The 12109-nt window shown below is 51.3% G+C and overlaps 1 protein-coding gene across 1 annotated transcript in view; it reads left to right on the top strand.

Moving 5' to 3' along the window:
- Positions 1-18: 18 nt before the first annotated feature.
- Positions 19-12109, top strand: part of PEX3 (peroxisomal biogenesis factor 3) — a 61957-nt gene continuing 49866 nt past the window's right edge. The window contains exon 1 of the mRNA XM_078866223.1: positions 19-267. Within this exon, the coding sequence (XP_078722349.1) occupies positions 195-267 (73 nt within the window). The 5' untranslated portion in view covers positions 19-194. The remainder of the gene's footprint in view (positions 268-12109) is intronic.

The following is a 12109-nucleotide window of genomic DNA, read 5'->3' as shown; positions in this document are numbered from 1 at the left end:
GGTGGTTGGCGCATGCGCAGAGCCGCTCTCCCTGAGCAACATGTCTGCCGGCACGGCGCCTTGAGCGAGTGGCGTGATCGTGAGCTCTGCGCTGCCGATCCTGTGGGGCCGACGGAGCGGAGGACCCCCCACCACCCCCGGGGACTGCTGAGCGAGCCGGTGGGGCAGCGGAGGAGGTCCCGGACTCGTGAGCTATGTTGGCCGCACTCGGTGGATTCTTCAAGCGGCACCGCAGGAAGCTGATTTTCACGGGCGCCGTGATCGGAGGTGAAGAGAGGGGGAGGGGGTGAGCATGGCGGGGTGCGTGTGAGTGAGTAGAGGGGGGCAGTAGAGCGGTGTGAGTGTGCACAGCAGTGTGAGTGAGCAGAGCGGGGAGAGTGAGTTGAGCGGGGTGAGTGAGTTGAGCGGGGTGAGTGAGTAGAGCGGTGTGGGTGAGTAGAGCGGTGTGAGTGAGTAGAGCGGGGTGAGTGAGCAGAGCGGGGTGAGTGAGCAGAGCGGGGTGAGTGAGCAGAGCGGGGTAAGTGAGCAGAGCGGGGTGAGTGAGCAGAGCGGGGTGAGTGAGCAGAGCGTGGTGAGTGTGCACAGCAGGGTGAGTGTGCACAGCGGTGTGAGTGAGCTGAGCGGGGTGAGTGAGCTGAGCGGTGTGAGTGAGCTGAGCGGGGTGAGTGAGCAGAGCGGGGTGAGTGAGCAGAGCGGGGTGAGTGAGCAGAGCGGGGTGAGTGAGCAGAGCGGGGTGAGTGAGCAGAGCGGGGTGAGTGAGCAGAGCGGGGTGAGTGAGCAGAGCGGGGTGAGTGAGTAGAGCGGGGTGAGTGAGTAGAGCGGGGTGAGTGAGTAGAGCGGGGTGAGTGAGTAGAGCGGGGTGAGTGTGCACAGCGGGGTGAGTGTGCACAGCGGGGTGAGTGTGCACAGCGGGGTGAGTGAGTAGAGCGGGGTGAGTGTGCACAGCGGGGTGAGTAGAGCGGGGTGAGTGAGCAGAGCAGTGTGAGTGAGTAGAGCGGGGTGAGTGAGTAGAGGGGGGTGAGTGTGCACAGCGGGGTGAGTGTGCACAGCGGGGTGAGTGAGTAGAGGGGGGTGAGTGAGTAGAGCAGTGTGAGTGAGTAGAGGGGGGTGAGTGAGTAGAGCAGGGTGAGTGAGTAGAGCGGGGTGAGTTTGCACAGCGGGGTGAGTGTGCACAGCGGGGTGAGTGTGCACAGCGGGGTGAGTGAGTAGAGCGGGGTGAGTGAGTAGAGCGGGGTGAGTGTGCACAGCGGGGTGAGTGTGCACAGCGGGGTGAGTGAGCAGAGCGGGGTGAGTGAGTAGAGCAGTGTGAGTGAGTAGAGGGGGGTGAGTGTGCACAGCGGGGTGAGTAAGCAGAGCGGGGTTGGTGTGCACAGTGGTGTGAGTGAGCTTCATAGTGATTTGAAGCTTTTGTGACTGCTGGAATCTATACTCTTTGGTTCTTTTGGTAATGTCACGTAGGTATAAAATATATCACGACGTTTCGGGCGCAATACAAGCATCCATCATCAGGTGGGAATGCATGGTCTGCTGCTGAGGCAGACTGTTTTAAAAGGTTTGAAATGGGTGTAGCTGAAGAGTCATAAAGAAGTGGCCGGAGCTAGTGATGTTAATGTGAGAAATTAGCATGTAACTGTAAGATCGGAGAGCGCCCTCCTCGACGAAGGTACGGAAGTGGCTATGTTAATGTGAGAGACTCGCATGTTAATGTAAAATCGAAGAGTGGTGCAATCCAAAGCATGAGTGCAACCCAAAGGGTACAATGCAAAGGACATGTGAGTATGAGAGATTTAAGAGAGAGGCATGAGAGAGATACACAGAGAGTCGGAAATAGCAGCTGACATAGGCAGGTAGGATGGAAACATCAGTCAGTTAAGACTTTACCTGGTTAATAACGTCCTTCCAATTGTAATAAAGGTCGTGGAAGCGACTTATGGAATCCGGTCTTTATTTGTCTTTCTTTTACAACACTCCTTCACGCTGCTGACAGACAGCGTGAGAGGGATAGAGAGAGAGACACGCGCGGCCACGTGGCAGCCTGGACCCCGCTCCCGCGTGGCCTCACCCTCCGTTCATTCCAGATCTGACCACGTGTTGTTCGTCTCCACCCCTATTTAATACCCATGTCACGTGGTACCTTTCCACCAATCCTGGTTAACCTCTATGGAATCTTCTAGACTCCATCGTATGCTCCCGGGACCACGCCCCAGAACCAATCCTCTACTTACAGATGTCACCTTCCCATTACGTCAGGGCCACGCCCCTAGACTTCCCCCCATTGGTTATGGGCCAGGACCGGCAGAGCCAATCATCGTAACGAGTTGTGATCCATCAGCAACCCGGATATATCCTCACATTACATCACCCCCCCCCCCCCACCGGTGTAAAAAGTTAGCCGTCTCGGCTGGGAAAAGAGTGACAGCAACGAATCCCTTTGAATAACATCTTAGGGCGTCCATGACGCATTCACAAGGTAAGGGAGAGTACGCGTCAACGCGCAGAGGAATTAAAACATTAAAACAGCAGACATACATTAGGGCGCCCCTGTAACGCAGTAACACCAGGGTGACAGACCGCAAGGAAAACAGTGTTAGCGAAATGGGAGAGACTTCGACCGCGTACGCGACGCCGGACCCTCTCCTTTCTTCGCGCGTGGTTGCCTCGCCGACTGTTCAGCAGGAGGTGGTTGCCGTGGAGAAGAAGAAGAATTTTCGGTTTCCGTTGTGTCTGGGACAAGCCCCGTTGGAGGTGGAACGTCCGGGGTCTCGTCGTCCTTCAAAACCTGTTCGTCTGCGGGGGGTAGAACACAGCCCCGCTGTGGATCAATCGGCGATGCAAGTGGCACATTTGGCACGCCAGACCCCGGCAGGTCAACAAGTGGGGATGAAGGGCCAGCATGTGGGTCAACATAGGGCTTGAGCCGCGACAGGTCCCCGCCAAGGCTTGTGCAGTTTAGGGGACGTTCCCACTGGCACCTGAGGGCAATGGAGCCATGCCATATCGACCACCGACCAAGGCATGCCAGTTCGCGATCGACGCTCATACCTCTCGTTCCTTGCCTGCGTACGGGCCGTCGCACATCTGGCGGTCTCTCGCGCCTCCGTAACCCGTTTAAGCGAGTCCCGCACGTGTCAGGCAAAGAAGGGGACGGTTGTTTCCCCACTGCACCAAGTTACACATCAATCGGGGGTACATTCTCACGGCCATACATCAGGAAAAATGACGAATATCCTGTGGACGCGTGCGGAACCATGCGGTATGCCGCCAGAACGCCCGGTATTTGCAAGTCCCAATCGGTTTGTTTTTCACTCACCGTGTGTCAAAGCATGGCCGAAAGGGTGCGGTTAAATCGTTCCACCATGCCATCCGTTTGCGGATGGTAAGGGGAAGTGCGGATTTTCTTTGTACCCAAGCCAGAGCACACGTCTTTGAGCAATTTAGAGGAGAAGTTACGTCCTTGATCTGTGAGCAGCCATTCAAGAAAGCCTCGGTGATGGATGAGGCCGTTTGGTCAGGCAGAGGCCAGCGAGAAAAGTATTTGACCCCGACCAAAAGGTATTTATTTCCCCTAGCCGATGGAGGGAACGGGCCCAGGATATCCAGAGCAACCAGCTCATTAATACGGGATACCTCGATCGATCGTAGGGGCGGGACATAATTTTGACGTGGCTGTTTCCGCTTCGCACAATCATGGCATGACCGGATAAAGTTAGTAACATCCGCTGTCATGCCAGGCCAAAAGAAATCCTGCTGCATCGCGTCTAATGTTTTCTGCACGCCGAGGTGCATCAGCTTGTCGGCGTGCAGCGCGCGGATCAGATCGTGGCGAAGGGACGTCGGCACAACCAGGCGTGAATGGTCCAACAACCCATCCGTACACATCAGTAATCCTGCCTGGCCCCGAAACAACTGCCATTTACATCCTGCCAAATGAGATCTCGGTTTCCCGATCAGTTCTCGCAGTGGAGCCAAAGAGGCATCAGCCTCTTGCTCGCGTAGCCACACCGAGTGCGGCAAATGCAGTGTATTGTCGGCGCCAACGGGCACATCCTGGCCCTCATCGTTCGACATCGCCCCCATGACCGGACAGGGCGGGGTAGGCAGCGCCGCACAGCGGTGCGTACCCGTCAGACAGGCGCAGGGAGGAGTCGGGGACAACCTAGAGATAGCATCCGCGTTGCCATTTCGAGTACCCTTGCGGTACGTGATATTGAAGGAAAACTCCTGCAGCAATTTTAACCACTGAGCCAATTGACCGGACGGTTGTTCCAATTTCAAAGAATATTGCAAGGCAGCATGGTCAGTGCGCACGAAGAATTTCCTTCTATACAGGTACGGCCGGTACTGGCGAACAAAATGTTTGATTGCCAGCAGTTCCCGTCGCGTCACGCAATATCGCGTCTCGGCAGGAGACAGAACCCTGCTGCCGTATGCCACCACTCGCTCGACTCCGTCTTTCCGTTGCGACAAAACGGCCCCTATGCCGATGTCGCTAGCATCCGTGTCAAGGATGAAAGGCTGGGAAAAGTCTGGGTAGTCGAGTGTCGGAGCGGTGGCCAGGCGATCCCGGAGAGATTGAAAAGAGCGCTCCTCTTCCGGGCCCAATTTAAATCTCTGATTTTTTCCCGCCAGTACATGCAGCGGCTTAGCCAGCGTTGCGAAATTCTTAACAAATCGGCGATAGTAGGATGCGAACCCTATAAACCGCCGTACGTCGCCCACTGAAGTGGGCATGGGCCACTCTCGGACACACGACGTTTTCTGAGGGTCCGTGGACACCGTCCGAGCTGACGATGTGTCCCAAGTAGCGGACGGATCGTTGCAAAAGGTGGCACTTATTTGGTTTAAATTTTAGGTCAGCCGACCGCATCCTCTGGAAGACAGTTTCCAGTCGTTGGAGGTGTTCCTTGAAGGTGCGACTGAATACGATGATATCATCCAAATATATGAGGCACGTTTCCCACTGCAGGCCTGCTAGCACCAGTTCCATCAGGCGTTGGAACGTCGCCGGTGCTGCATTCAAGCCCATAGTTAGGCGGTTAAACTCAAAGAGGCCCTGTGGCATGCGGAACGCCGTTTTCGGTCTGGGGTCTGGACGCGTCATTGAGGGGAAGCTGCCAAAACCCAGACGACAGATCAAGGGTAGAGAAAAAATTTGCCCCCGACAAAGCGTCCAACGAGTCGTCCATCCTTGGCAAGGGGTATGCGTCCGCCACGGATATATTATTCAATCGGCGGAAGTCTACACAAAACCTCGTCCCGCCATCCTTTTTTTTAACCAGCACCACCGGCGCGCCCCAAGGACTGTTGGACGGCGAAATTATATCGGTCGCCAACATGTCGTCCATCGCGCCACGCACGTGTTCCCTTTCTGCAGGGCTCATGCGATGCGGGTGCATACAAATCGGTCGCACCGGTGTCGATATGGTGCGACAAGAGCGAGGTATGGCCCAGATCCAAATCATTTTTACTGAAAACGTCAGCATACTCCGACAATAGTGAACGCAAGGTGCTCTGCTGCGTGGCCGACAAGGACGTATTTTCCCCGCACAATTCTGTGATCCATCGATCGTCCGAACGATCGGATCATGGCACGCCAGCATCCATTTTGGTAGGTTGGTCGCTCTCAAAGCTGGTGAAATCGGTAGTGGCGTGAGCCAACACCGAGCCAGCCGGGACGACGACCCGGTCCGAGCCCCCATTTAACACTTGTATAAACGGGGCCTGACCAGGCCGAACGATAGTTTGAGCCGCCACTAGGGAAAAGGATTTTGCCACCGAGTTCGACGGGGACAGCAACATACCCGTCGCATCGTCCGCGGCTTCCAAGCGCTTTCGGTAACGCAGCGGAATAAGCATTTGTGAGCCTGATGGTACTTCCACCGTAACAGCAACAATCGCACTAACAGCGTTTCCTGGGGGCGAACAGCCCAGCAGGGACGGCAGGAAGGACATTCTACGGCCCCCTGGCATTTCCAAGCAACCCTGATCGACGAGTATTTTAACGGGCATCCGGCGAAGGAAATCGGTGCCCAATAAGCATGGGACGGCCAATGAGCACGAGATCAAAACTGGTCCCTCCGCGGTGATATTCCCTATAGCAATGCGCACATCTACTCGCCCCAAAATACCCATGCTACCCCCATTCGCAGCAACGCATGCGTCGTTAGCCGGTCGGAACCGCGACGTAGGAATGGACAGGAGATGAAAAATAATATCAGAAATGATGGTTGCAGACGCGCCGGTGTCCACCAAAATACGGACATCGATCCCTTCGATAGTATCCCGTACCATGATAATTCGTTTTTGACCCTTCTATCTGGCAACAAAACTGACACCTTTTTACAAGGAGTCATGTTTGCATAGACCGCAATACCTGCAGTCATAATACAAACAAAAGACATAACTCTGATAATGTGCACTGTCCTTGAAGTTGATTGGTCCACACCCGAGACAGCTTTCCTTAGAGCCTAGTCTCACATGGGCCATGCGCCTTTTGGCGTCATCTGGTCCAACCCATGTGAGACTAGGCTCTAAGGAAAGCTGTCTCGGGTGTGAACCAATCAACTTCAAGGACAGTACACATCAGAGTTATGTTTTTTGTTTGCATTATGACTGCAGGTATTGTGGTCTATGTAAACATGACTCCTTGTAAAAAAGGTGTCAGTTTTGTTGCCAGATAGAAGGGTAAAAAAAACAATTATCATATTTTTACTGGCAAATGAGGTTCACATGGAGTATCCCGTACCGTCGAGGACCCCGACGCGGCCGCCACCACCCTTCGAGCCATTTTTTTCCATTGTGTAACCGAGTGTGGCATCGACCCAGGTGACCCACAATTCCCTTCAGGAGTGCAAACATGGGTGCGAGTGGATGCGTGATGTGTCAAGACCTGCCGGGTGTCCGATATGTGCCGACTTGCCCGAGGGTGCCGTGGATCCGCGTCCGGTGGAGGAGATGGAAGTCGGCCCGACGGGAGCTGAGGAGGTTGAAGTCGGCAGCGGCAATCCCGGGCGAAATGGCCTCGTCGGCCACACTTCAAACACGTGGCCGCCGCCGCCCGGCGGTCGGTCGCCCCGGACCCCGCTCGTGGACGTCTGGCCCCATCACGCAGCTCGCGTGGCCGGCGTTTCGGAACCCAGCGAGGAACAGCTGCCATCACCTCGTCGTCGCTGGAGTCTTGGGGTCTGGGGAGCCTTATTTGCCTAACGGGCTGACTCATCTTACCCATTCAGTATACCACCCGCTATTGACACGTGCCTGCTACTAGAGGTAAGGATGAAATATGGAAATGTACACAGTGCCCAACCATGCTACTACAAATGCATCAATAAAAAAATGTCAGCCATGGCCTGACTCATCTGCAGCACCTATGCCGGCATCTTCGCGGTTGGTGGTTTCGGCACCATCATATCTTCCTCGTCATCCTCATTACCACTCTCACATATGAGCATATCCAACTCGTCCTTTGTTAATTCGTATTGGTGGGATTGAAGGAGTTCCTCATTTGCCTGGATGTCAACCAAGCCTTCATCCCCAACGGCATGTGCTAGCTTCACGGAAGTCATACACAGCTTCATTCCATTACCTTCAACACGCCTTCCAAGTCGTAGACTTAACCTCTTTTCTATGCAGTCAGTTTTTTCAGTTTTCAGTTTCATTTATTTGGTATAGCCCTGTGAGCCATTCGGCTCTTGAATCGGGTGCAACCGCAACAAACAAAAACATGAACAAGAAAACATATTAAAGTGACTATGCGCAAACAGAAAAATCCAGGAAAAAACTGCAAAGTCTTCCAGAAAAAAAGCACCGTACACCAACGCTGTGCAAAAATGCCAGTGGGATGCAAGTCAAACAACAACAACCACAAGACATTTTTCGATTTAAAGCTTTCGTGACTTCAGTGATTCATCTTCTTGGTTCTTTCGGTAAAGTCACGTAGAAGGGAAGTAATAAAATAATAAAAATAAAACATAATAAAACAATTCTCACGACGTTTCGGCCACAACGCAAGCAGCCGTCCTCAGGTGAAAATAAGGTCTGTCGAGGGGACAGCGTCTGAATGAAACAGCACACGTGCTTGGAGCATATATATATTCTTAGGTTTTTTCGGTAAAGTCACGTAGGTAAAACATTAAAATTGATAAAAGTAAAATAAAATAAAAATCACGACGTTTCGGAGGCAACACAAGCTTCCGTCTTCAGGTGGAACCGTCACAGCCACGACAGCTGTATCAAGTAAAAAAAAAAATGTTTTACCTACGTGACTTTACCGAAAAAACCTAAGAATATGAATCCTTGCAGTCACGAAAGCTTCAAATCTAGAAGCATATATATAAGCTGGGTTGGAAGGGGGGAAAAAGAGCGCCTTGACAAAGGAATATGCATATCAAGAGGCATTTAGCATATTTATGGGAAATGCAGGTATGTGATTAGTACTACTCATGCCCGTGCATTATGCAAGATTAGCAGCATCAAAGGGAAGGGATATGGGAAATGCAGGTATGTGATTAGTACTTCTTATGCCCGTGTATTATGCAGGATTAGCAACATCAAAGGGAGGGGATATGGGAAATGCAGGTATGTGAATAGTACTACTTATTCCCGTGCATTATGCAGGATTAGCAGCATCAAAGGGAGGGGATAGGGGTAGCATTAATAAAGGGAAGGAGTGTTAATAGTATGTAGCTGCAGTAACTAAAACCACCACGTAAACAACTAAAGTATGAACTACATAGTATCATCAGTATACTAAATATACTCTACAATAAGCTGAGTTACTAACAGTAAGTAATACATTACAATTCTACGTCGTAAAAAATATATAATATGCTTCCATCTAAACTTTATTCTCTTACATCACACGAGTCTACACCGTACTATATACTGCCATAGACAAACCCAACATTAAATTATATACTGTATTGCTATAAACCACCCGGCCGGGTACGGGTACCCGCTTGCGACGCTGGTGCTGCCGGGTACGGGTAGGCCGTGAGTCACTGGGAGTAACCGTTTGTCACTCATTTCCCAACGTCTTGTCTCTTCTCACAATTCAAGTTTCTAGAATCAACCCACCCGCGCCTGCAACATGGCTTCATCCTAGAGGTCGCAATCGGGTACCCGATACCCTACCCGATACCCGGTTACCCGTACCCGGCCGGGTATCGGGTAGGGTACGGGTAGGGTACGGGTACCCGTACCCGGCTGGGTACGGGTACCCGTTTGCGACCCTGGTGCGGCCGGGTACGGGTAAGGAATCAAAACCCGTTTGCGACCTCTGCCTACTATGCACACCATGCTGTACACACAATATCATACACACCATACTATAGACAAAATACCATACACACTACCATACACACCATGCTATACACACACTACCATACACAATACCATATACAATAGCATACAACACAATAGCATACACAATACCATCCACACCATGCTATACACGCACTACCATACACACAATGCCATGCACAATAGCATGCACAATAGCATACACAGAATAGCATACACAATACCATCCACACCATGCTATACACGCACTACCATACACACAATGCCATACACACCATGCTAACCACATTAACGTACACACAATACCAGAAACACACTACAATACACATGGTATACACACAATACCATACACACTATGGTATACACACAATACCATAGACACCATGCTATACACACCGTGCTATACACACAATACCATACACACTACCATACACACTGTACTTTACACACAATACCATACACACAATACCATACACACCGTACTTTACACACAATACCATACACACCATGCTATACACACAATACCATACACATAATACCATACACACAGTGTTGTGTGTTTGGTATTGTTTGTGTACCATGCTATGTAGGCTATTGTGTGTGTACCATGGTGTGTATAGTCTGGTGTTTACAGTATTGTGTGTATGGCATTGGGTGTTTGCTGTTGTGTGCATAGCATGGTGTGTATGCTATTGTGTCTATAGCATGGTATGTATGGTATTGTGTGCGTGGTTATGTGTGTATAGCATGGTGTGTATCGTATTGTGCAGTTTTAATGCGGTTTTAGGAAAGGGCGGTCCTGTACAGATGCCATATTTTCTGTCCGTCTGCTACAGCTGAGGTGTAGGGAATTCCAACAAGACCTACATATCTGCTTTATTGACCTGGTCAAGGCCTATGATACCATCAGTATGCCTGCCCTCTGAGTTGTTCTGCGTGCTTTCAGAGTCCCTCACCCTCTGCTCACGATCACTAAGGACCTTCATGATGGTGAGCAGGCCCGGGTAAAGCTACGTGGCTGGGAGTCGGAGCCATTCCCTGTACACCTTGGGGTGCGACAGGAATGTCCTCTGGCTCCCACATTATTTTACATCTATTTTTACCACGTAGTTCGTGAAGCCTTCAATAGCTGTACTGGAGGAATTTCCATCTGGTACAGATACAATGGGAGGCTGATCGATGCCCGGGTGCGGTCAAGGGATGGCTCCCTATTGCTCAACCATGTTACGTATGCCGATGATCTGGTAATTGCTGCTCACTCAGACGAGGAGTTGGAGGCGCTGCTGCTGAACCTGGAGCTTGCCACTAAGAGGTGGGACCTTGCCATCAGCCCCACCAAAACTTAGCACCTGCCTGGGTATTTTGTACCATCGGGCACTCCATCCCCACAACTCCCAATTGCTGATGGGGCAGTTGTGGAGAGAGTGGAGAGTTGCCCATACCTGGGCAGTGTGCTCATGACCGGCTCCGGTTTAACAGCAGAGGTCTCACTCCGAATCAGTCAAGCGGCATTGTCTTTTCGTCGGTTGCATAATGCTGTGTGGAAGCTACCTAGTATGTCGCTCCGCACGAAGCTTCAGGTCTTCTTGGCCACAGTCATTCCCTCCTTTCTCTACGCTTGCGAAACGTGGACCCCCCTAATGGAACATCTTCACCAGTTAGAAACATTTCGGCTGGCCTGCCTACGATCCATCCTGGGTCTAACCAGGCTGGATTGTGTGAAGAGATCACAAATCCTTTAAAGATGTGGACAAAGTCCCATCGGTGAGCTCATCCGGCAGGCAAGGCTGCGTTGGCTGGGCCATGTAGCCCGCATGCCCAGCCACCGCATGCCTAAACAGCTTTTGTTCGGCCGGATCGTGGGGGCTAAACGGGCGCGGAACGGTCTAGAGAAGAGATGGAGTGATGTGGTACAGGAGGATGTGGAGCTGAGTGGACTTGCCGATGACTGCTACCAGTGCGGTCAAGATTGGCCTCTGTGGAGGAGGCTCGTGATGGACCCTACTGGCCAGTTGGAGGCAGTCGTCCTCCAACAGCGGAGGGCGGAGGAGTGACTCTTACAACAATGAGTGGAGCGCTGGGTAGCTAAAGCACAGCAAGTTGGCACAGTAGGGGGCACAGGTGGTGCATCAGCCAGTCGTCTCAGTCAGTCGACCTGTCGCATCTGGGTCTGCCCCGTCACATCCTGCCAGCAGGCGTTCGACACTTCACGTGGCCTCAAGGTGCACATAGCCTGCCACAAGCGTCGTGGTGACATCACCGCCACTTAGTGCCGAATGGCGGTTGTTGTTCTTGTATGGTATTGTGTGACATTTTTTACACTTTTCATTATTTTTCTCTCTACGTGACTTTACCGAAAGGCACAATGAATGTACATTAATAATGTTTGTGTGCAGACAAATATTTTATCTATTCCTTGCTTCTTTCGCTCAACTCATGTACACAGAAACCTGGTATTTTAATAATCACCTTGCAAATGTTCACGATTTTCGTTTGTGTGCTCACAACTAATAATTTATTAATAACTTGCTCTGCGTTGATATATTTGTAATTGCGTCAAATCACATTGATAGAAACCTATTTTCAAAATAATCACCTGGCAAATATTACAATCATAATGTTTGTGTGCGGACAAATAATATTCTCTTCTTTGCTTCTTCTGCTAAACTCATGTACATTGTAAGTCGATGTGTGTGTCTGTCTTTTTTGCCCGGGCAACGCCGGGTACTTACCGCTAGTTTAAAATAAGTAGGAATTTTAAATACAAGGTTTTTCGATGCCAATATATCTTTTGACTTGATGAATGAAG

This window comes from Lampetra fluviatilis, chromosome 22 (assembly GCF_964198595.1).
Source record: "Lampetra fluviatilis chromosome 22, kcLamFluv1.1, whole genome shotgun sequence".
NCBI lineage: Eukaryota > Metazoa > Chordata > Hyperoartia > Petromyzontiformes > Petromyzontidae > Lampetra > Lampetra fluviatilis.
Note: the sequence above shows the minus strand (reverse complement) of the source record. Positions and strands in the feature narration are given on the sequence as shown.